Source organism: Xenopus laevis, chromosome 9_10L (assembly GCF_017654675.1).
Source record: "Xenopus laevis strain J_2021 chromosome 9_10L, Xenopus_laevis_v10.1, whole genome shotgun sequence".
NCBI classification, from domain to species: domain Eukaryota; kingdom Metazoa; phylum Chordata; class Amphibia; order Anura; family Pipidae; genus Xenopus; species Xenopus laevis.
Window position 1 is genome coordinate 25,102,746 of NC_054387.1, and position 26,364 is coordinate 25,129,109.

At 44.3% G+C, this 26,364-nt stretch overlaps 1 protein-coding gene across 14 annotated transcripts; it reads right to left on the bottom strand.

Moving 5' to 3' along the window:
• On the bottom strand, nt 1-26,059 carry LOC108706032 (ADP-ribosylation factor-related protein 1-like). 14 transcript variants are annotated; one of them, XM_041576846.1, is made up of 12 exons: nt 25,793-26,059; nt 25,129-25,230; nt 24,818-24,905; nt 24,188-24,270; nt 24,021-24,102; nt 22,289-22,359; nt 21,790-21,892; nt 21,289-21,697; nt 11,724-11,839; nt 10,168-10,310; nt 8,599-8,918; nt 6,103-6,851 (listed from the first exon to the last, which is right to left on the bottom strand). In XM_041576846.1, exons 2-7 carry the CDS (start codon nt 25,219-25,221, stop codon nt 21,884-21,886), a joined length of 426 nt encoding a protein of 141 aa, XP_041432780.1. In that variant the 5' UTR covers nt 25,222-25,230; nt 25,793-26,059; the 3' UTR covers nt 6,103-6,851; nt 8,599-8,918; nt 10,168-10,310; nt 11,724-11,839; nt 21,289-21,697; nt 21,790-21,883. The 14 variants fall into 14 exon arrangements, with proteins under 14 accessions (XP_041432773.1, XP_041432772.1, XP_041432780.1 ...); XM_041576845.1 differs by having other exon boundaries at nt 21,289-21,892; XM_041576847.1 differs by lacking the exon at nt 10,168-10,310 and having other exon boundaries at nt 21,289-21,892.
• Between the last annotated feature and the right edge of the window lie 305 nt (nt 26,060-26,364).

The following is a 26,364-nucleotide window of genomic DNA, read 5'->3' on the forward strand; positions in this document are numbered from 1 at the left end:
CTTCTTAAAAGCTATCTAATGTATCAGCCTGTACAACTGATTCAGGGAGAGAATTCCATATCTTCACAGCTCTCAGCGGAAGGGTTTGCACGGGAGGAGCCTTGAGTTTGGGATTCCCCTGGTAATAAAACACAAATATAATGATTAGCAACTCTAATAGGTTATATTTGCCAGAATTCTAATCTCCGGGCTCTGATTGGCTGCAAGTTGATCTAGCTCTATTGCTCTAATTGAAAGTAGATATGAATAGAGAATGGGCCAGGCACAAGTAATACCTACCTTTCTCTCCTGGAACAGCTATATGCGTTCTATCCAAGGCAAGGGGTTGGTAAATGTCTTCCCCCATTTGTTGTTCCAGGTGCCCCAGGAGGTGGATAGGGTGTGGGCCCTAGAGGTGAGAGGTAAGCAGAGCTTGGAGGACCAGCAAGGGATGAAAGTTTCTGCATGGCTACCATCTCCAGACTGTCCATCATGGAGCCAAACGTATTCCTCCCATTGTACACTGAGTCTGGTGGTCTCACCATGCGAGGGTCCATAGGCAGTGCAAAGTGTCGGGGCCTTGGAGGATGGCTGCTCAAATTTAAATGGGAAAGAGACAGTTTCCTGAGGGATAACCCTACCATCTGGGAGGCCAGGTCTCATCTGGGGCATGTACCCCATGGGGTATTGTCCTTGGGGGTACAGACACTCACCCTCCTGTGATGGGGTGCTCATTCTGGCAAAGTGGGGTGGGATATGGGGACCCCGGGAATGTCTGAAATTGGCTGGGTTACTGTTCGATGCTTCAGGAACACAGCACCGGGGATGGTAATTGGGGCATCTTTACCTCAGCTCTCCAACCATATAACATCAACGTCTGTATAGTAAAGAGGAGGTTCCCAGTTCTGCTCTATCTGAGTTAGAGCTGTAGCTTTGGGTTTGCTGTACAGGATCTCCAAGTTGCAGTTCTGGAAATCGAAGTGCTCCATAACCAAGACCAGGCTACGAACTCCTCAGAGGCACATGCATCCCTGGGGCCGACCCTACCCTACATAGACCCCCATCCCTCGTCCCCCCCCAGCCTAGCTGCTACCCCAGGGCAAATGCCCCTAACTTTTTACTTACCCCTTAGTATATAATAAGGGGTTTACTTCCCCTTTAAGTGCTAAAAGCAGTGCATACTGTAAAAGGCTCACATTAGCCTATCTAGCAAGCTGAGCAGTTTCCCTTTTAGTCATTAACATAATAGGTTGGACTAATCAGTCGCTTGAGGCTACACAGTTGCTAGAGGGGGGGGCACAGCCCCTCTCCCCCCTCCCCGTGTGCACTGAGAGAACTGACCGTAAGTGAGCCTGCCCAGATATGCAGGCAGGGTTAGAACGCTGTTATTTAAGCTTTTTATTTTCCAGTAAATGGACTGTCCCTAAGCCTTTACCGTGAGTAAGGATGGTAGCCCTTAAAGAGTTGGTAATTAGCCTGCGAGACATTGCTTACCATAGCCCTTGGATGTAGATATTGCCGGGGCATGCCCCCCCCATAGTGCAGCTGGTGAGGGTATGATGATGCCATAGCAGAAGGATCATAATGCCTCTCCAGCGCAGATTCTAATTAATGCACCGCCTGAGGCGGTCCCTTCAATGCCGCCCCCCTCGCCGGCAGGACCACTATTGCGACAAGCGCAATTGCGCTCTTTCACAATAGTAATGCCGAATTTCTGGTTTAATAACTGGAAATTCGGCTCTTAAAGGTACCAGGAGCGGCTGTTTGCCGCCCCTGGATACCTCTCCTGCGTTGCCGCCTGTGCCTCTCACTCTCCTCTGGTTTCGGTATGGAAGGACTGTCCCTGCTGCTTTCGCTTGATTGCCTTTTCCTCCCACTATCCTCTCTGCTTTTCCACCAGCCCCCCACCTTTGAGCAGCCCTCTCCTCTTTTATGTAAATACTGGTTTCTCTGTCAGATTCCCCCTCATCCTCAGGAAGGTACATAATGAGTCATGTGTATAGGGAACCCCAATGTGTACTGTGTCTAAGGGAAACAATATGGCAGTTCCCAGAGAAGGAATGTTCGGTGCGTTCTTTTGAAAATTGGTCTCCTAAGATAATATTCGGAAGAAATATTTCCCTTAAGGAAAAAAAACTGGTTACAATATATTTGATGCTGGAATTCTGGTCTAATCCTCTTGTCTTACCACCTCTTCCATCTTCCTTCTGTTCTAAGGGGCCCGTGGGTTTGTGGCTTTTTAGGGTAATTTAGCCTCTTTTAATTGATAGGGCAAGTTAAGTTACAAGGCCACAGCTCCGGTTACCCTGTCCTGCCTTTACTTTGTGGTGTCCCAGGCCTTAAAAACAAAAATAGGCAGTTAGATTTTGGGACAACTCCACCCTCTATATTTTCAATTTTCTATGAACTCTATCTATGGATTGTGAACGGATGACTTTTTAACCCATATGGAATTTTTGGTCAATTTTTAATTACTCCTTTTTAACTAGTTAATTAATTAACCAAGTCTAATTTTTTAGCCTATTTATTGCACTGCACTTTACTGGTGGAACTTAATTGCAATATTAATTTGCTAATTCTATTTGAATAATTGCCCCTTACTAATTAATTAATGAATGAATTTATTGATTAAGGGGTGGTATTGGAATCTATTGGTGGGTTAATATACCCTTTTGATTTAGCAGTAATCAATTATTTTTTATCATCAGTCTTTGTGGCTGATTGATTTCACACTATTTATTTGCACTAGCACTTTACTTAAATTATTAGACAGCACCTCTTTATTAATTATTATTATCAATATTAATTACCTGAGTTTTGCAATTTAAGGTTTGAGTTAACTTGGTATAGATACAGTATTAACTATTTGGTGGGGTTTCTTTCTCTTAGAAAACTGGATTCTATCCCTTGTTAGGATCCAAACTTACCATGAGGGTCTTTTTATCGGACAGTGTTTAGCTTTATCTTTAGAGATTGGACTCATTTCTATCTTTTCCTTGTACTTCATCAAACACCACTAGAGGTTACTAGGTCATTTCCTTAGAAACCAGCTCACTACCAAATTATCATTTTTTTTCCACTACAGGGATGGTCCTTTCAGAGGATAGGAACTGTCTTGCATTACACCATAATGCCTCTCCAGCACAGTGAGCACCAACCATTTGGATTTTTGGTGTGCTACCAACGTTAATGTGGATATGATCTTAAACGTTCTTGTGGTAACATGGGTGTGGTTTACTGTGGGTGTGGTTTAAAAGGGGAGTGGCCAACACTAACATATTATCAGCCCTCCACAACATAGGCCAGTAACATTTTTGCCCTCGGTACCACAGAAGGTGGGGGGGGGCACCTTGCAGGGTGAAGTAAAGCAAGGCACTTGTTGGGGGAAGGGGTTATAGGAGAACATTTGGAGTTTGCACACACAAAGCACCGTGAAGTGTCAAGAAAAGCATCTAATTCAATCCAGGTGAAAACAGAACTGAGCAGACTGCTGCCAAATGTAGAGGAATTGCCAGTGGATGAATATCAGTTTTGCCTGCTATCTAGAATTCTGAGTACATTTTGGAATATTCTGCAACTGTATTATTGAACCCTGGTGCAGTCCGATGTACAGAGATCTGCTATATTCTGTAATCTCCTGCTGGTTCCTCCAATCTCTGCGTCCAGAGTAAATTTAATAGATTCTAAATTTGAACTCCTGGTTCCCCAACTGTAGGGTCTGCTTTAACCGTGCAAAGCTTAATGAACAAAGCTAAACTTGTTGTATCCTGTGACCCACTGCTGCCATACCCAAATGTTCAATGAGTGTGACCCTGATAGTTTCTGTTCTGCAGCTGCAAGAAATTGGGATCCCTGAGTCTCCAGCTGAGCACGGGTTCTCTGCTTGTGGGGTCTGCAATTGTGTCACTTCTAAATTGGTACCCCCAGCTAGCAAGAAATATACTGCAAGAAAATAAATTGGCTCAGAGACTTCTGGGATATACTTAGATTAGAACCCAATTTGTGCAAAGGTGCAGAATAAGATTGAGCTTTATAAATCGTTAGCAGTTGTAGTAACTGTGTAGTCTGTGCTGTTTTTGTAAGGCCGACTAATTCACAGGCACTTTAGGGGTTATCAGTATGGGGGTTCCCATTGGGATAGTCGGGCCTCTCTCTCACCCTCCCGGCACAGTTTCCTTCCTGGGAGAGACAGACTGATACATCCCTGATTCCCTCATATCACTTGTCTGGTCCCAATTCTACTAAATGGACACACAATTCTGATGGGGGGTGCACTTTTTTCCTATTCGCTGCAATATTGATTCTCATAACATATACTGATATGAATGTTTTTAGTGGATAACGATCAGACCAGTGGCTGTGTTGGCCTTTGTGCTCTCTACAGTACCAATAAAGATTTACACTTTCCTCTTTATGCTGTGGGGCATTTCCTGAGGGCAAATAAATAATTTATATCCATACCTGCTGTATTAGACAAACAACTTCCCTATGGAGCCTATTAATATGCAGAGGTGGAGTTGCACTGGGAAATCCGAGTATCACTCATAGGGATAATGTAACACCCTAATGTAAATTATAAGGATATTCGAGGGGTTCTGTGACAATATAAAGGCACAAGGCTGCAGTTCAGTTGCTTAATGTGATATTTGTACCCTGAACCCATTATTCAGCCCATAGGATAAATACTACGGATAGGGTTGCCACCTTTTCTGGAAAAAAATACCGCCCTTCCTATTTTTTCTCTTTTTTCCCATAAATAACATTGGCATCAAGCATCATTTTTACCGGCCAGGTGGCAACCCTAACTACGGAGCATTTCATGGCAAACACAATGGAGCCATTTTGATGATTTGGCTATTTTTTTTCTTGTAAACAGGTCTTGTTCCACTCTCCTTATCCACCCCTCACCAATATAGTGCAACCGATTGCCTGTCACTGTTGTTTAACTGGAGCAGAGATAAGACCACAAGTAGTTTGTGTGGGGACTAACTAACCAGTACAAGTGCCCAGGAAAAGGGGCAATGGATTGAACTCAGGGCTTGGGCAGGCTAAAAGAGGTTGCATCAGAAATGACAAGCAGCTGGAATGTGTGTGGGAACCCTGATTGGAGTCCATCGTCTGGGAATGTACAGTTGCCCATCACCCCGAGATTTATTTACAGATTAGTTCCCCTTGGGATTAGAGACTGCACACAAGTGAAGCACAACGGAGGCTAGGATAATATTGGCGTCTTACTGGGAGCTCTTATACTTTGATTTGAAACCACTTGAGATATTTCAGCTGTCCATAGAGAAGATATGCATTCCCTACTTGAATAATCCTCAGTAGCCTCAGCTCCTTAAGCAGTTGCGGGGGACTCGTCATTATAATATATAGTGTATTCATACAGGAGCAGACTCCATTTGTCTGCAAGGGCTCTGCATAACTAGTAGCAGCTCCCATCAGGATCTGTGTAACCAGTCTCTTATTAACAGGGAAATACTGAAATTGTACATACATCTCCAAGGGTGACGGACGACTGTTCTGTCCCAGACGATTGCCCCAATCAGGGGTCCCACACACCTTCCAGCTGCTTTGGACTTAGGATGCGGCCTCTGCAGCTTTTTGCCCATGCCCTGTTCTATCCATTGCCTCTATTTTGCTGGACACTGTGCTGGTTATTTAGTCATTCCATAAACTACTGTTGCTCTGACCTCAGCAGCGACAGGTGATTGTGCCATATAATAACAATTTACATGGAAACGTAGCAGAATTGCCAAAACAGCCTCAGTGTAATGACATGAAATCCTCAGTACACAATTGTACAAATAAACTGTTCAGGGTCAGTATTACATAGCAACCAAGGGTTGGGAGTGGTTGAAAAAAACCTTTGCCCGAGTGACACCTGACTGCTAGCCAATTTGGAGAAAAATCTGCATCCAAATTCTCTTCAATGTGCCGTTTTGGAGTCAAGTCTAGAAATCCAAACTCTTTGGCTCTTACTGCCGATCACTATAAGATGACAGTGGAGAAGATGGTTGACCTCTTGCTGCAGCGGAACATACAAGCCCCCTTGGACGTTGCATGACTAACATGGCAACATGTGCAATAGTCTGATGGAAGGTACCAGACAGAATCAAGAAAATAGTTCACTTAAATTTTATTACAAGGTATATTTATCTTATTTACCATTTTTACAAGGCATAATAGGCCATTAATTAGGGATGCAGCGAATCCAGGATTCGGTTCGGGATTTGACCAGGATTTTCAGACGGACTCGGCCGAATCCTTGTGCTTGGCCGGACCCAAATCCTAATTTGCATATATAAATTAAGGACGGGTAGGGAAATCGTCACAGAAGATGATCTTTTTACCTCTTTTTCCTTCCCTGATTCTAATTTGCATATGCAAATTAGGATTTGGTTCGGTATTTGGTCAAATCTTTCACCAGGCATTGGGCAGAATCCCAAATAGTGGATTTGGTGCATCCCTACCATTAATATTTAGTATTTACATAACACCCCCCAGGGCAAAAACATGCCTCTGTATTCATGCTACTATTTACCGGACATATGTTTGTTCATTAGGATGTGTATAGTCCAGGGCTTGAAAAGGGCATCAACTACCACTGCGATGTGGAGTGGGCGGGATATGGGGTGGAGCTTGGTCGTCAGTGTGGGCGGGGCCCAGGGGGCCCCAAAAATTTTGTTGTACGGGGCCCCGTGATTTCTAATGGCAGCCCTGACTGGGGCTGATGAAGTTTCAGTAGCCATACATACCCCTTTAGTTTGCACAGCGGGGAGTCAGCCTGTGGTGGCTCATTCTCAAGATCTGACTCTCTCATTTTTATGAGAAGCTTTTCCCGATGCTTCCTGGACATGAGCCTGGTTGATCTGTTGGAGGGAGAAATGAGGATAGGTGAGAAAAGCAAGATAACATGGCATAGCAGAAATCGGATTTCGCTGTATTGAAAGGAAACTTAACCCCTTAAACATTACAGGTTTCAAAACATAAAACAAAATATATGTAAAAACGCTGCTTTATCTAAAGGAAAAAAAATAGGGTACAGATGGATAAATAATGGCATAGCAGAACCTATATGAAGAGGGAGTGTGTTAAAAAACATGGGACAGAAAGAGGAAAGAAAAAATCAAAAGCAGAGAAAACGCCAAAGGAAAATTAGTCCTTTAAAAGAGAAGTAAACAACAGAAGGAGCAGCAAAATGAGAAGTGCTTGTGTGCCAGTACCCACTGCTTCTCATTGTATAATCTTTTTAGTGCAGGAACACTTTTAGTGTTCGAAATGTAGGCCTTTAAGTAACACCAAAAAATTTAAGTGTTTTAAAGTAATGAAAATATCGTGTACTGTTGCCCTGCACTGGTAAAACTGATCTGTTTGCTTCAGAAACACTACTATAGTTTATATAAACGAACTGCTGTAAAGCAAGGGTGGAGATTGAAAAAAGGCTATATGGCACAACCGTTAAATAGTGGATAACAGATAACACCATTATGTTCTACAGCAGGGGTAGGCAACCCGAGGCTCCGGAGCCTCATGCGGCTCTTTATCCTGCGGCTTTGCTTGTCACGTCGTCTATACAGCCCTCACACCTGCTGGTGGCTTCTTGAGTGTGCGACCGCGGTAAGCTAACGGTCAGCTTACCGCGGTAGAACACTCAGGAAGCCGCCAGCAGGTGCGAGGGCTGTACAGACGTCCCAGGAGTGACAGGCAAGACCGAGCCACAGCAATATGATTCATCATGGTCCGTACCACGGTCACACACTCAAGACAAGACACACAAGACAACAGAGGGAAAATCATCATGGAGCTTCAGAAACAGAAGTCACATTAAACAGATGAGAACAGTAGCATTTAATAGGGCTATTCAGTGTTTAATTTATTTCAAAGTAGGCCTACACATACACACTGCACTTCTGTTTGTTGTATTCTGTTGTTGTAACAGTTAACATTAAAAAAAGGTTACAACTTTTAAAAGTTTATAAACTGTGTTATGTTTTGTAGTTCCAGACTATTTTTCTTTAGTGGAAGAGGGGGCAAAATGGCTCTTTTGATAGTAAAGGTTGCTGACCCCTGTTCTACAGAGTATATTTGCTATCTGTTGTGTAACCTGAGCCTTTTCTCAGGTTACTCCCCCATTGCTACACAGCAGCTTATTTATATTAGGGATGCACCGAATCCACTATTTTGGATTCGGCCGAACCCCCAAATCCTTTGCGATAGATTCGGCCGAATACGAATCCTGCTGAAAAAGGCCGAATCCCAAACTCAATCCTGGATTTGGTGCCTCCCTAATTTATATAAACAATAGTAGTGGTTCTGAAGCAAACACAGCAGTGTTACCAGTGCAGGGCAACACTGCATTATATTTGTATTACTTTAAAACACTTTTTTGATGTTACTGTTCCTTTAAACAGGTGTAGTCTTATAATCTTAATCAAGATCTGTGCACAACCCCACATCCTTTCCCCCCCAAACAAAAACATCTGCTGCTTATTCTATTCATCCAGTGTCTAGAGTTTCTAATGAATCTGTAAAATATGACAGATAAAGCACACTACTGTGACACAGGTACACAGCATTGTCCCCAAGCCCAAAAAAAAAAAAAAAAAATCAACTTACCGCATTGACGGAGATTTCACATCACAAAAATGTGTAGTACTCTTGGAGACTGCCTCCTTTGAAAGGGTTGTCAACACCTTGCGCTTGTGTTCTGTTAAAGGAAACAGACTTGTTTAACTGGAGCAGCCTAATGCCCCCTGCCAATTGTAAGGCTGCTTCTTTAGAACATGCTAATATATTCATGCTGCACTGTATCAGCATTGGGGTCCCTTACACTCCCAGCAGAAACACATTTATTTGTCACTTACCAGAATTCACAGCAAAAGTTTCAAAGTGTGGCCTCTGGTTTGGGGGAGTATTAAGTGCATTGGTCACTCTGTCTGCAGAACAAAAATTGGCAACAGATTACATATGTGGTATAAACTGGTCCTCAGGCCAAGTCCACCAAGCCACTTGGATAGATGTCCAGTTAGGGGGTGAATGCCCATTTGATTTTATGTTAAGCTTCCAGGAATATCTAGAAGATCAGAGAGTGAGGTCTGGAAGTGAGCACTTATGTTGCTGGAACTATGGGCGAATGCCCAATTCACCAATGTTTTATATATCAAATCTTATGTCCAAAGGGCCCTGACCTCCAAGTGGGGCTTGAACCTAAAAGTCAGACAACTACTATTAGCGAAGTAGCCCAGGAGCCCATGCCACTGGCACTCAATTACATCATGCATTTGGAGCTAGGTTACAATAAAGACATTAGGGGTGACCCTTATATCCTTGGTAACCAATCAGAATGGGCAGACTATAGAGTAGATGTTCCCACGCTGTAGGACATGGAAACAACCTTGGAAGGCATCATCAACTGAATGAAGATAATTTCTCAGTGGCTGTGTCAGTTTTTTTTAACTTAATTTCTTGGTTCAGGGCTATTTTTGTATTGGTAGCCCTTCCTACACAAGTAAGTCCTATATGCAGGCAGCAGTACTGTAAAGAGAAGACATGGAAAGAGCAGAATGATTGGAGAGTGGGGTAGAGCAAGTGGGGATTATTAGAGAAAACCAACAGAGATCAAGAGGGCCTAAATGTACAAATAAAAATGGCAGAAGAGAGGAAGCTCCAGAATGAGATGAGGGGCCCAGATGTGTTTAGGTAGAGAGAAAGGTACAGCTATGCACCTAGCAATGCTCCTATTAGAAAATAAAGGGCACACGTGGGCACTGGAAATCAGAAACAAAGGACATGGCACACACAGGAGTTAACAGCTAAAAGGATCTACAATACAGGTGCTTATAGAGTCCCTCCTTACAACATATAAGTATGTTGGTGTAGGGAGCCTGCCCAAATGTTAAGCAACTCAGGGAGTCTGAGCAAAGAAAATCTGAGCTATGCAAATGTGAGGGAGGAGTCAAGGCCCTAGAGAGGCTGCCACACGGAGAGTTCTAACCCTCAGACAAAGAATGAAACAAGGGTGCACTCAAACAGCCAGGGGAAGGCTCACCCAGGGGATAGTCTGCACCTCCAGCAGCACTCATGCCAAACACTTCATCACATTCAATATACAGATCCCCCCAACCCAATTCCCAGCCAATACTTGACTCTACGCCCCTCCCATTCTAGATCCCCAAGGAATCTCACCGAACCAGGAGTCAGCATTGTGATCCTCATGGAAAGAACTAAAGTTAATGTATGTAGAAGGGGCATCAAAGGTGTAGGGATCCAGCATGTCTGCCATAGCAACTGGGCCACTTACAGGAAACTGTCTCACCATTGCACTGCACCTGTGAGAAGATGATGCCAAACTGGGCATTACTGGGACTGACAGGGGATTATACCAGCAATTCTCCTATTCCCTCTACACATCCCTGAAATAGCCCTCGTACGTGTTTACTCTAAATATCCCACCCAGAATACCATATCCCTGTATTATCCAGGCGGCACCCCATATTTATGTATATGCCAGTAAGCAGCCCATATGCTTGTATATTCCAGTCAGCATCCCATTTGCTTATATAACCCAGTCAGCACCCCATATCATTATATATATCCTAGTCAGAACCCCATATCCTTACGGAACACAGTCTGCATCCCATATCCTTATATAACCGAGTCAGTACTATCCTTATATAACCCAGTCAGCACCCTTTATCATTATATGTCCCAAGCAGCAACCCATATCCTTAAATAACCCATTCAGCACCCCATATCCTTAAATAACCCAGTCTGCATCCCATATTCTTACAGAACCAAGTCAGCACCCCCTATCCTTATATTACCCATTCAACACTATCCTTATGTAACCCAGTCAGCAGCCCCTATCCTTCTATAACCCACTCTGCACCCCATATCCTTATATAAGCCAGTCTGCATCCCATATGCTTACAGAACCCAGTCAGCAGCCCGTATCCTTATATAACCCAGTCAACACCCCATATCCTTAAATATATCCTAGTTAGAACCCCATATCCTTACAGAACCTAGGCTGCATCCCATATCCTTAGATAACCGAGTCAGCAACCCATATCATTAAACGTCCCAATCAGCAACCCATATCCATAAATAACCCAGTCAGTACCCCATATACTTATATAACCCAGTCTGCATCCCATATGCTTACAGGACCCAGTCAGCACCCCATATACTTATATGTATATCCTAGTCAGAACCCTATATCTTAACAGAACCCAGTCTGCATCCCCTATCCTTATATAACCCAGTCAGCAACCCATACCCTTAAATAACCCAGTCAGTACCCCATATACTTATATAACCCAGTCTGCATCCCATATGCTTACAGAACCCAGTCAGCACCCTCTATCCTTATATATATCCTAGTCACAACACCATATCCTTATAGTACTCAGTCTGCATCCCCTATCCTTATATAACCCAGTCAGCAACCCATATCATTAAATGTCCCAATCAGCACCCCCTATCCTTATATAAGCCAGTCAGCACCCCATATCATTATATATATCCTAGTCAGAACCCCATATCTTTACAGAATCCAGGCTGCATCCCATATCCTTAGATAACCCATTCAACACTGTCCTTCTATAACCCAGTCTGCATCCTATATCCTTACAGGACCCAGTCAGCACCCACTATCCCCTGCACCCCACATCCTTCTATAGTCAGCATCCCGGACGAGGAAACAAACCCAACCCATGCAGCATAACACAAACACTCCATACCTTCGTTACCAGGTTAAATAGAGAACGCCGTCAAACAGACCAATCGCCCCACTTGACGTCACCGAACGCTCCGATTGGATGCAATTGGACGAATTGGAGGGCACGCACACAGGTTGCTAGGAAATGTAAAACAACTAGATAGCCGGATAAACATCTCTCGTGGTTCATTAGAAGATTGTGGTCGTTAGCTATATTGTATATAGAGCTATATTACATTAAAATTACTTGTGGAGGATGGGAAAATGTAGTAAGGAAGTTTCTGCAACCCTAAAAGATTGTTTTTGGTTTTTTTTCCTTTTGATCCTGATCATGATAAAAGTTGGGATCTTGGATTTTGTTAGAAGTGTCAGTGGCCCAGCACATGCTCCCTGTGCTTTGGGCAACTGTAGGGAAGACAGTGTCGGACTGGGATGCCAGAGGACCACCAGAAAGCCTTAGACCTTGGGCTCACCGAAAAACCTAAGACAGTGGACCGTTCCAAACTATTATTCCTCCTCTTCTCACTCAACCTCTTTATTTTCCTACTTTTTTATATATACTTACAATATTGTCCCATTATTAAGCATTTTCCCCCAAAAAGAAATAGGGAATGACCATGAAATAGGCCAAATGTTTAGAAACAAGAGGGCCCACTAACACCTGGACCCCCCGGGAGTTTTCCTGGTATCCCGGTGGGCCAGTTCGACACTGGCTGAGGCAGTTGTACATAAAAAAAAGTGTTCAGTGGGTATCATTTGTGAATCTGCCACTATGCCATTCTACTATTAATTCTGGGGGGTATTATACATGGAATTGACTCTGTGCCATTTTACTATGAATTCTGGGGTATTATACATGGAATTGCCTCTTTTTCATTCCAATATGAATTCTGGGGGGTATTATACATGGAATTGCCTCTGTGCCATTCTAATATTAATTCTGGGGGGTATTATACATGGAATTGCCTCTGTGCCATTCTAATATGAATTCTGGGGGTATTATAAATGGAATTGCCTCTTTGCCATTCTAATGTGAATTCTGGGGGTATTATACATGGAATTGCCTCTGTGCCATTCTACTATGAATTCTGGGGCTATTATACATGGAATTGCCACTGTGCCATTCTAATATTAATTCTGGGGTATTATACATGGAATTGCCTTGTTGCCATTCTACCATGACGATGATCATCAGGCCCTAATCTGGGATATTCAGCAGATGCCAAGATCCATTGAGGGTCCCATATTGGCATACACAGCAGAGAAAGAAATCAATGTGCAGTGGACAAGCACCCAGCTTGACTGGATTGCTGTTTATTACAAAGGGTCTGGAGATCCTGCATGTGTGACTCTATTTATTCCTTACTCTTTTAGCCCACTCTGCCTGCCCCTTTCCTACAGGATCTTCCGCTTCTCAAGGCCTACAGTTTTTATACATCCAGACTTTCCCATCTTTGGTCTAAGCCAGAAGATCCTCATTCTACTCCCAGAGCCTTTCACTACTAAACATTATTGTCCAGATAAACCAAGTCCTTCTGTCTGGTTTGACAGTATATGACGCAACTCTGTTACATGGAGGAATTAGTGCTACTTAGTAAATCAGGCCCTGTTTTTTAACCTGCAACATTAAAAGGGATTCCTTTCCCTGGTTAGTCCCCTGTACTTAGCCTTGAGTGTATTTCAGTTGTGGATTATGTGGGTGGGATGGTAACTATTGTACTGTAAAATGACTTGTGCCTACTATCCACATATTTGTGTGTATTTGTAGTGCTAACATGTTATTTCTATTTATTGTCTGACGTTAAATGAGTATCAGGTTCCCTCCATTGATTAGCAGCAATGATTTCACATATTGCTTTTTTAGATATGGACTCTGTACTACTGGTTGCTCTTTGGATGCTTCTCTCCTGTGTCTCACTTGCAGCTTGTATTTTGGGCAAGACATATCCCTAATGAATGATAGACCATATGAAAACCAGGAGAAAAGATTAAAGGGGAACTATTGCAAGTGGGAGAAAAGGGGGCCTGCATTTAGTAGTCTGATATGCAGATTTTCTCTTTATCAAGGGTCCATGGTCCCATTTTCTTATTGGTTGCTAAAAAGTAGCTAAAGGGCTGTATGGACATATACATTAGATGTTCCCCCACATTAGGGATCCCTCCATCTCTATTCCTACTGCAGCTTCCCAGATAAGTACTGCAGTATTTTTGCACTTGGCTTTCATTGAAGTACAGTAACAACTACAAATTGTATTGCATTAAAGATGTAGTGAGAAGCATGTTAGATGGGAACAGGGGCCTCTAGAGGAACAGAAATCGTCGCCATCATATTGGCTGAAAGAGCTTTGGTGACTTGTCAATCAACTAAGCAATCCGAGAAAGGGAGGCACCCAAAGTACAAAGAAGAGTGAGGGGTTTGGCAGAGAACTTAAAAAAGACTCTTGCCTGAGAACTGGAAATCCAGCTCTGTTTAATCAGTGCCTGTGATAAAAATGACCAATCACAATTTTTTTTGTTACATTTCAAAACACCAATGCTAAACGCAGTTACAATAGGAACCAGATAAAGGCTCCCTAAGTGCTACATGATCCAGAAGGAGGTTAAAACCAAATGTCCAGAGCCATTTTTATTTCCAGTCGAGAGAGAATTAAATTCCTTCTTGGTTCCAATGGGGTTATGTAATAAAAGGCATTATGTTTGCCCAGGGCAGTAACCCATTGCAACCAATCAGCAGGTAGAGTTTACTGCTCCTGGGAAAACTTAGTGAATTTTTACATATGGGGGCAATCGGACCAGTCCCTGGATCAACCTGTACTGAGCTAATGTCAGTAACCTTATATTTTCTCACTTGCTAAAAAGTCATCCCACCCTTTCTCAAAGCTATCTGATAAATCTGCCATTACAACTGATTCTGGGAGAGAATTCCACAACTTCACAGCTCTCACAGTAACAAACCCTTCCCAAATGTTAAGATGGAATGTCCTTTCATCTAATCTCAGTGGGTCCCTTGTGTCTGCTGGAAGGATATACTGGTGAATAAATCATCAGAGAGTTTATTGTATGGTCCCCCTAGTATATTTATACATAGTTATCATGTAACTATGAACAACCCCAATTTGGCCACACCGGATACCATCCATTCTCTTCATCAGCTTAGTTCTAGTTCTACTGCAATAATGTCCCTTTAGGAGCTCTAAAACTGTCACTAGGTGGCACAGTGTGGCCCCTGTCCCACTGCTCCTGTTACAAGACTCTGCATGATATATTTTATTGCTGCTATATTAATATTTGCTTTGTTACTATAAGCTGTTATAGATGGCCTGGGCAAGGAGTTCTTACTCCCAGCAACTCCCTAATCCTAAACTCTGCCTAATCCTGAGCCTAACCTTTCAGTTCCCCTCTGGGGAAAAAAGGTCCTACTCTGGGAAAAAAGGACCCAGCCTAGCTGGCCAACTCAATCCCTGGGGTTTAGAAAAACCTCACCCTACATATGCATACCTCCCAAATGTCCCATTTTTAGAGGGACAGTCCCTCTTTTGACAGCTCAACCTGCAGTCCCTCATTTGTACTGGAAAGACCCGTTTTTCTCTGCACTGAACAGCCAGAAAAATAAACAAAGATTCTAACTTAATCAGCTTTTGGCAGAGAGCCCAGAACAGCCACAGCAGAAGATAAGATACTTTTGTAACAATTTCTAGATAAGCAAATAAGCAATTGTAATATAAGATAACAGGTCCCTTGGGAAAAGTTAGACTCACAGCTTAAAGGGCAATTCACCTTCATTAGCAAAACTGTAATAACTGTAAAAATTGAAAACTTTCGTAACCTGGCAAATTTTGTAAAATGAACATGGTAATTAGGGGCGTGGCCACAAAAACATGCGTGGTCAAACACAATTTTGCCATGTTACATGCGCCAACTTTTTTGTCCCTCTTTTTATTTCCAAAATGTTGGGAGGTATGCATATGTCTAAGTATCGGCTATGAGCAAACCTAGAAAATAGCTGCTTCTATACCAGTATGTAGCTCATCTAGCTGGGGTATATCTTGCTTGTGAGCTTAACCCTGTCCCCTGACATCATGGATCAGAATCAGAAATGAATATAGTGTATATGAGGAGCACTGCTGCCCTGCAGAACTGGGGTTGAAGGCTCAATTCCATCCAGAAAATTATCTGCAACCCCCTGTTCTAGACTTCTAACCTCAACCTGGGTAAACCAATCAGTTTATACCTATACCACTTTTATATTTCCCATTCTCTGTATTTAGTTCATGCATTTCAAAAGGTTTTCTGCCATTGATGCTTTTAACTGTGCTTCTGATTGGGGCTCCTAGTGGGCGGGACTGTTACTGTTGGCAACCCCAGCTTTTCACTGTGAGCAGTGAGAGTTGGGAGATTGGGAGAGACAGATCAGCTAGTGATTTAGAAAGAGTTTTCAGGAGATTTTTCAGTGACCCAGGCAGCCATTTATTGGAGTAAGTTAAGGGTATATCATGTGGGGCAATCTTATTAATATTCCATTAACACAGCTATCTAAATTTATTAGGTTTCCATCCACTGCTTGTTTTAACTGTCCCTCTGAGTTCTTAACCAATAATCTGCTTGGGGCTCCTAGTGGGCGGGACTGTTACTATTAGCAACCTCAGCATTTCACTCCCTGAGGATCAGACATCAGTGACAGTTTGGAGATTTGGAGAGACAGAGCAGCTAGTGATTTAGAGAGAGAGTTTGCAGGAGATTTTTCAGTGACCCAGGCAGCTATTTATTGGAGTAAGTTGGGGGTATTTCATGGGGGAGGTTTTCTATGAGATATTAAAGGGGACAATGTTATTAATGTTATCAGGGGACTTTATTTACAAAGTGTAGGTACCAAGCACAGAGATACAGACTAACAGCAACATCTGCCCATGGATAGAGATATGAGTTGGCATGTATAACACACAATACAGAGGTTGGCAGCTACATGCTTCAGCTTGTGGGAGCCAGAGATAGAATGAATGCCGGGGAGAAGTAGACAGTTTCATATTTGTGTGTGTGTGTGTGTGTGTGGGGGGGGGATAAAAGTTCCAAAAGTATGTTGCAGATTCTCTTTATTCCATTAATTGAACACACTTATCTAAATGTATTAAGTTTCAATACACTGCTTCTTTTAACTGCGTTCTGATATATTTGGGGCTCCTAGTGAGTGGGACTGTTACTGTTGGCAACCCCAGCATTTCACTCCCTGAGTAGCAGACAGCAGTGACAGTTGGGACAGTTGACTGTTGGAGAGACAGAGAGTAGCTACAAGTTTAGAGAGAGAGAATTTTCAGCTGACCCAGGCAGGAATTTATTGGAGTAAGTTAGGGGTATATCATGGGGGGCTTTTCTATTGGATATTAAAGGGGACAAAGTTATTAACATTCCATTAATTGAACAAAGCTATCTAAATTTATTAGGTTTCCATCCACTGCTTTTTTTAACTGTCCCTCTGAGTTCTTAACCAATAATATGCTTGGGGCTCCTAGTGGGCGGGACTGTTACTATTAGTAACCCCAGCATTTCACTCCCTGAGGATCAGACAGCAGTGACAGTTGGGAGATTTGGAGAGACAGAGGAGCTAGTGATTTAGAGAGAGAGTTTGCAGGAGATTTTTCAGTGACCCAGGCAACTATTTATTGGAGTAAGTTGGGGGTATATCATGGGGGAGCTTTTCTATGGGATATTAGGGGACAATTTTATTAATGTTATCAGGGGATACTTACAAAGTGTAGGTACCAAACACAGACATACAGACTACATCTGCCCATGGATAGAAATATGACTTGGCATGTATATCACACAATACAGAGGTTGGCAGCCTCATGTTTCAGCTTGATGAGAGCTAGGGTTGCCACCTGGCCAGTAAAAATGATGATTGATCTCAATGTTATTAATAGGGAAAAAAGATAAATATGTAGGAAGGCTCGTAATTTTTTCCAGAAAAGGTGGCAACCCTAATGGGAGCCAGAGATAGTATGAATGCCGGGGAAAAGTAGACAGTTTTACATTTGGGTGTGTGTGCGGGGGGGGGGGATAAAAGTTCCAAAAGTATGTTGTAGATTCTCTTTATTCCATTAATTGAACACACTTATCTAAATGTATTAAGTTTCAATACACTGTTCTGATATATTTGGGGCTCCTAGTGGGCGGGACTGTTACTGTTGGAAAACCCCAGCATTTCACTCCCTGAGGAGCAGACAGCAGTGACAGTTGGGACAGTTGACTGTTGGAGAGACAGAGAGTAGCTACAAGTTTAGAGAAAGATTTTGTCAGAGATTTTTCAGTGACCCAGACAGGAATTTATTGGAGTAAGTTGGGGGTATATCATGGGGGACTTTTTATGGGATATTAAAGGGGACAATGTTATTAATATTGTCATTGGGGGACTTTATTTACAATGTGCAGGTACCAAGTGCAGACATACAGATTATCAGCAACATCTGTCCATCAATAGAGATATGCATCTTGTATCAGTTTTTGGTAACTTTGTATCTAAACCTGTATCAATCTGTTGGTGCTTTATTTAAGGGGTGGTTCACCGTTAAAGTAACTTTTATTATGTCATAGAATGGTGAATTCTAAGCAACTTTTCAATTGGTTTTTCAATATTTAATTTTTATAGTTTTAGAATTATTTGCCTTTTTCTTCCCCCTCTTTGCAGCTTTCAAATGGGCGTCGCTGACTCCCTTCTAAAAAACCAATGATCTGTAAGGTTACTAATTTATTGTTATTGTTACTTTTTATTAATGATCCTTCTATTCAGGCCCTCTCCTATTCATATTCCAGTCTCTTATTCAAATAAAGGCAGGTTGCTAGGGTAATTTGGACCCTAGTTACCAGATTGCTTAAGATGCAAATTGAGCTGCTGAATAAAATGCTAAATAAATCAAAAACCTTCAATAATAAAAAATGACTAAAAGTTACAGTAGAAGTAATTCCACCTTCTTCCTTTCTCTTTCTAGGAGAGCCAACCTTGCTTGATATATTCCATCTGTACAGGCTGTGCTGGTAAGTAGGAATAGTGGGAGAGAAGGGGGCGAGGAGAGTGGGGGAGTGGTTTGTGGAGAGTAGATAGTGTAGTGTAGAGAGTAGGTGAGTGGGGAGTAGGGAGTGGAGTGTAGAGAGTGGGGAGTTGAGATGGCCCTCCATAAGGTGGACAGGGTAGAGGACATGGAGATGGATGTAGACGTAGTGGATGAGGTGGAGGACATGGAGGTGGATGTAGTGGATGAGGTGGAGGACATGGAGGTGGATGTAGTGGATGAGGTGGAGGACATGGAGGTGGATGTAGTGGATGAGGTGGAGGACATGGAGGTGGATGTAGTGGATGAGGTGGAGGACATGGAGGTGGATGTAGTGGATGAGGTGGAGGACATGGAGGTGGATGTAGTGGATGAGGTGGAGGACATGGAGGTGGATGTAGTGGATGAGGCGGAGGACATGGAGGTGGATGTAGTGGATGAGGTGGAGGACATGGAGGTGGATGTAGTGGATGAGGCGGAGGACATGGAGGTGATGTAGTGGATGAGGTGGAGGACATGGAGGTGGATGTAGTGGATGAGGTGGAGGACATGGAGGTGGATGTATTGGATGGGGTAGAGGACATGGAGGTGAATCAGGTGGATGAGATAGAAGACACGGAGGTAGAGGAGATAGTGGACATTGATTTTGTAACATGGTTTCATGGATTAAAATTGTTAGCATGTATTGTTGCCCTTCTTCTAAACCCCCCTTACCCATTCATCCTCCCTCACTGCCACCCCACAGCTTACCCTTGCTCTTACCCCTCCTCTCACCCACCTACCCCTTTCACCACTCTCCTCTCACCCCTTATACTTGCTCTCAGCCCTCCTCTTACCCCCCACCTCTTATCCTTGCTCCCACCTTTTTACACCAACTCACCCCTTACCTTTGCTTTCACCATCCTCCCCTGACCTCCCCACTCCTTACCCTCGCTCTCACACCTTCTCTCAACCCTGTACCTCTTTCCCTTGCTCTCTCACCCCCCCCCCTTAGCCTGGCTCTCATCTCCCTCCTCTCACGTCCCCCACCACTTACCCTCACTCTCACCCACTCCTCTCACCCCTCCACCCCTTTCCCTCGCTTTCAACCGCCCGATTCTTACCCCCCCTTTGCTTTCACCCCCTCCCCATACTCTCTCTTTCACCCCCACCCCTTACCCTCGCTTTCACCCCCTCTCACCCCCTCCAAATACCCTCTCTTTCACCCCTCCTCTAACCCACTACCCCTTACCCTCGCTTTCACTCCCCTACTTTTACCCCCCTTTCCCTCGCTTTCACCCCTCCTCTCACCCTCCACCCCTTGCCCTGGCTTTCACCCCTCCACCCCTTACCCTCACTTTCTCCCCCCCTCCCCTTACTCTTACTTTAACCCGTCTCCTCTCACCCCCTCACCTTACCCTTGCTTACACCCCCTACTCTCACCCCAACCCTTACCCTCACTTTAACCCACCCTCCTCTCACCCCTCCTCCCCTTACCCTCACTTTCACCACCTCCTCTCACCCCCACCCCTTACTCTTACTTTAACCCGTCTCCTCTCACCTTACCCTTGCTTTCACCCCCAACCCTTACCCCTCACTTTAACACACCCTCCTCTCACCCCCCACCCCTTACCCTTGCTTTACCCGATCCTCTCACCCCCCCACCCCTTACCCTCACTTTCACCCCCCTCCTCTCACCCCCACCCCTTACCCTTGCTTGAACTCCCTCTTCTCACCCCCCCACCCTCGCTTGAACTCCCTCTTCTCACCCCCCACCCCTTACCCTTGCTTTCACCCACCCTCTTCTTACCCCACCCCTTGCCCTCACTCTCACCCCCCCTTACCCTTGCCACCCACCCCTACCCGCTTATCATGCACCCACATTAGTACTCACATAAGCACTCACACATGCACATACATGCACCCTCCCTCTCAAACATACATTTAAAGCCATGATCCAGGGAGCAATACCGATTGCCATTTGGAGTCAGGAAGGAATTTTCCCTTTAGTGCAGATTGCCGAAGCACTCTATGGTTTTTGCCTTCTTCTGGATCATCAGCTGTTAAGGATGCCCGAACCCAATTGACTTTTAATTTGAATAAATCCTGTTCCCACGAACAGGTTTCCCCATAAATATGTCTCTGTGTTTTTCTTGAATCTCTATGGGCAAATATTGAGGGAGGGAAGGTGCTCCTGTGCCTCATTCTGATCAAGGTAACGGACCAAATAGTGTGATTTAATACTGCGGAGGGGCTGCTGAAATGTGCAGGTGCAGGGCAGGGTGGGATATAACTCAGCAGTGGTATTGATAGAGTCTTAAAGATCTGTATGGTTTTATATCTATGCAGGTTTTTTTAGAATAGGTACTGCTCTGGGAATTCATTGGTTAATATGAACATCATGGGGCTGAAATACACGGGGTCAATATTTGTGGCAGGGGGTTTGTTAGAATGGGTAATGATATGCAATTTCATTGGTTAATAATTAAGTGATGGGGCTGATAGACACAGGGTCAATATCTTTTCAGGGTTTCTATGCAATATAATAGAAGGGGTGATGTTCACCTTTTTCTTCTTTCTGTGCCACCCCCAGAGCTCTGGGCATCAAGCATGATTGTACCACGAAAGTCACAGGACAAGCTCATGTTATCTATTAAGGTGAAAGGCCCATCCTAAAGCTTGACATGGGTAAGAAAGCCCAGGATGGAAAAAACAAACAATTAATCCTAGCACCCACACAGTGCCCTCGAAATATACCACAGGCAAAACACCGTGCCCCTATACCCATCACTGGCAAAACAAATCATATATAGCGAAGTTACCCTTAAAGCTTTACCTACACTAAATATCTGATTTAGTGGATCTGATAGGGGACATTTTCCAGGCAGCTTCTCTCCAACTGTTGTTTGACTACCACTCCCAGCATCCTCAGGCACACAGCTACAGGGCTGCACACTGGATATCTCTGCTATACCTGCAATAGAGGCAGAGGCATAAAAAAAAACTGATTGGGGAGTTACAGGGCATTGAATCCTGCACTGGGTGGGGTACTGGCTGAATACTCACAAATCAGTCAGGTTCTGTGTTGAAAGTCTCCAATTATCTGATTATAAGGGTACCAAGCCTGAACGCAGGGTCTCATCCCCCAAGTGCAAGGAGCCTAGTGGGTCTGGTTTGGAAAAGCAGAAGGACACTGAATTCCAAATCAGGTGTGATACTGGAGGAAGACCTGTAACAAATGCTGTTAAAGCCCATGAAAATTATGATTTATCTGTAAGTACAGGTATCACATCTGTGATCCAGCATCTGGAAACCCTATTATCCAAAAAGCTCTGAATGACAGAAACGCCATCTCCCATAGACTCCACTTTATCTAAATAATTTCCAGGGTGGGGTAGGGTCATGGGATGGAGGGGCACAAACCTGATCCCTCTGATGACATCTATAAGCACCACAGTAACAAAAAGGGGGAAGGTGGGGTGAAAAAAAGTTACACAAAGTTCTTGGTGGCAGATGTAGAGCACAAGAGAAGAATTGTGGGTGTGGGGCAGTTCCTATTATGTACCTCCACATCCTGCTTGTTAGCCAGAACCAGGATAGGAACTCCCTCCAAGGACTCGCTGCTGATCATACGCTCTGAGAAGACACAAGGGGTTAAAATGTAGCCATGGTCCCTGGTTCCATACACAGATAGCAGCCCTTTCCCATAGTTACTACCCACACTTATTAGCATGTGCCACCGAGACTTTGGAAGGGGTTTCAGTGCACAAAACCATGTATGGGGGTGCTGCTTCATGCCTTAAGAGGGATTGAGAGCTGTACATAGGTACACAGTGTTATTATTATTATTATTATTATTATTAACATGTATTTATATAGCGCCAACATATTGCGTAGCACTGTAAAGTAACTGTGATTATACAACTACATCACATGAATTACATACATAGAATATATGGAGTAACAAACATCACAATCAATACAGGTACAAAGAGGTGAGGAAGGCCCTATGCATAGGCATACAGTCTAAAGGGAAGGGAGTAATACACAAGGTGTGGGAGTGGGCAAGATCGAAGTAAGTGGGTGAGAAATGTGGTGTTGTATGTGGTGTTGCGTTTGGTAGTTAAGCAGAGTGAGGGTAGGCTTCTCGAAAGAAGTGCGTTTTCAGAGATTTTTTGAAAGCAGAAAGGTTGGGAGAAAGTCGGACAGATCGTGGGAGAGCGTTCCAGAGGAGGGGTGCAGCCCTTCCAAAGTCTTGAATGCGAGCATGTGAGGAGGTAATGAGAGAAGAGTTGAGTAGCAGGTCAGTAGAGGAGCGAAGTAAGCGAGTGGGTGAGTATATAGAGATGAGTTCAGAGATGTAGGGTGGAGCAGAGTTGTGAAGTGCTTTGAAAGTCAGTGTCATTAATTTGAATTTGATTCTGAAAGGTAACGGAAGCCAGTGCAGGGATTGACAGAATGGCGAGGCAGAGGATGAGCGGTTGCTGAGGTGTATGAGCCTTGCAGCAGTGTTCATTATGGACTGGAGAGGTGACAGTCTCTGGAGGGGGAGGCCAATTAAAAGAGAGTTACAGTAGTCTAGACGCGATATGATGAGAGAGTGAATAAGAATTTTGGCAGCGTCTTGGGTGATAAATGATCGTATTTTGGATATGTTCCTTAGGTGGAAGTGACATGATTTAATAAGTGACTGGATATGAGGAGTGAATGACAGGGCAGAATCTAGGATAACCCCAAGGCACCGGGCCTGGGGAGAGGGGGTGATAGTGGAATTGGTAACTATGATGGATACTTCGGGGATGCTACTGGTGTTTCTTGGAGGAAAGAGAACCATTTCAGTTTTAGAGAGGTTTAATTTAAGGTAGCGTTGCGACATCCAGGTAGAGATAGCGGACAGGCAGGAGGAGACGCGAGTTAGGAGTTCTGGGTTGAGATCAGGAGATGAGAGATAGATTTGAGTATCGTCAGCATAGAGGTGGTAGTGGAAACCATACGAATTTATTAATTTGCCAAGGGAGGAAGTATAGAGGGAGAATAGTAATGGTCCCAGGACAGAGCCTTGAGGAACTCCAACAGAAAGAGGTAGGGGAGAAGATGATACTCCATTGTAGGAGACACTGAAGGAACGATTGGTGATGTAAGAAGAGAACCAGGACAGGGCTGTGTCACGAAGGCCAAGCGACTGGAGGGACTGGAGGAGGAGAGGGTGATCTACAGTGTCAAATGCGGCTGAGAGGTGTTGGCTGTAACAGTATCAATTAAAGGACAGACACAGGGGCATGTCCTTAGAGACTTACCAAAGGCGTGTTTAGATTCTGAGAGGCGCGTTTCATCTGTGGAATCAATGACGTAGATCACCCCGTGCGACTCCGCATAATACTGGGAGAAAGCAGGGTCAATGTAGGTTCCACAGGAAATTGGGTCTCCCGTACAGACAAACCCACCCTCTTCTACAGTGACTCACCTTATCCCACAGTGCCTGCAGTTCTTCCTGCCCTCCCAGGTCCCAGAACATCAGCCGCACCTTCCCCACATCAATGGTACCAACTGCAATACACATAGGGTCGGTAAGTCCCCCAAGGCCCCAGCAGCATACCCTAATACTGTACTGTCTAAGGGAAACAATTTGGCACCTCCCTCTCATTTGTATTAAAACAAATATGCAGAAACGGAATTCTCTGGGCACACAACAGCTTTACCCTCATAGTGTATTGTCTAAGGCAGTGATCCCCAATCAATGTCTTTTGAGCGACATGTTGCTCTCCGACCCCTTGGATGTTGCTCCCAGTGGCCTTAAAGCAAGTGCTTATTTTTGAATTCCTGCTTCTTTAGTTGCATAAAAACCATGAGTACTGCCAACGACAGACTCCTGCAGGATGCCAGTCCACGCAGGAGCTATTATAGCCAATAACACCCTAAATATGGCACCCCAATGAACTTTTTGCATGCTTATGTTGCTCTCCAACTTTCTCTATATCTGAACGTGGCTCACTGGTAAAAAGGGTTGGGGAGCCACCTAACAGTATGGCATGTCCCTCCCATATGTATAGTTGACAAATCACGGTTTAGCTGGCAGTCACCAGGAACAACTTACTGTTCAGCCCAACTGTGGTTGTGATCTTGGACAAGTTCATTCCCTTGTAGTTACGGCTGAACTGGATTTTCATCTGTTCCAGGAAGGTCTAGGGTGAGAAAATGTAAGTGAGAGGCTTACAGCGAATGTTCATTTGCTACACACATAGTGGGACATCCAGTACAAGCCTATATCCATATATCTGCCCCTTTGTTACAAGGGTGGCACTGTTCCCTTCCCCAATTTCCCCTAGAGTGGAGGGAGTTACTTGCACAGTCTTTGGGCAAATAAAATGCTGGCCATGCCCCACAAAGCCAGGCAGCCGCACTCACCGTTTTTCCAGCATTGTCGAGGCCCAGGATGAGGATGCAGTACTCCTCCTTCTGGAACATGTACTTATACAGGCCGGACAGCAGGGTGTACATGTTGGGCACCTGTGGGAAACACCAATGGAATTACTGAGCAGATTGGGCACATGTCTGGGTAATCGGATGCCGCAGGAATCACTGCACGTGGGGAGGAAGCTATATAAGATTGTGTCTTATGGCAGCACCAATCTCCATCTCTCAGGCACCTGCACCAGGTCCTCATACTGCAGTGCCCTAGTTATACCAACCAAATGCCATGCTGGGCACCAGCACAGGTAACTAATGCCCCTTCCTCCTCTGCCACAGCCTGGAACACCCTGCTTCTGTTTAACCCACTAGGGAGCAGAGATTCTATCAGTTACCCTTCTTAGTAAAAGAGGTGATGTTATATAATCCCCCTCATGGGCCAAAAGTGCTTATCTTTACCCCATATGTTATCTAGCCAACTAACTGGCAAATGCTGAGTATTTATTCTGGTCTTAGGGGGAAGAACGTTTATTTGCCCCACTTGAGGGCAGCAGTGCTGTCATTTCCCCCTGTAAGGAGAAGAAGTGCTTTATTTACCCCGATCACGGGCACAAGTGAAGCTATGCCCCCCAGGCTTCGGCACTAACTGCCCCTCACTCACCTGAATTCCACATCAGCTTCAATTGCCGCACGCAATGCACCACGGGAAGAGAACCGGGGGCTTTGCCCGACTTTTGGCGGCGGCCATCTTGTGTGTGGCGGAAGATGCAGGGTAAGGGGGGTCACGGATTTGAGAAGAAACCGGAAGGAAGCTACCGGTACCTATTATCGGTCCTGGTGACTTGGACCCCTACACAGCCAGGAGAATTTTAACTGACCCGGCTCTGTGCGGTGTCTGGCGGGACAGCAACATGGCGGCCGAGCCGGTCTAGCTGCTTCTCCATGCTACTCTATGGTCAGTGGCCTTTTTGCTTTATTATTCGCTATTGTTTTTTGCCTTTATCATCGCTATGAGGCCAAGCTTGCCCTGAGTGCTGCACCTGGGGCCTGTAGAGAAAGTAGAGATAGTGAGAATGAATGATGGGAGTTGTAGTCCACGTCGGGTTGCCACCTTTTCTGGAAAGAAATACTAGCCTTCCTATATATTTATATTTTTCCCCTATTAATAACATTGGGGTCAATCATCATGTTTACCTGCAACTTCTACTTCTGATTTGGCGCCTGTATCTCATA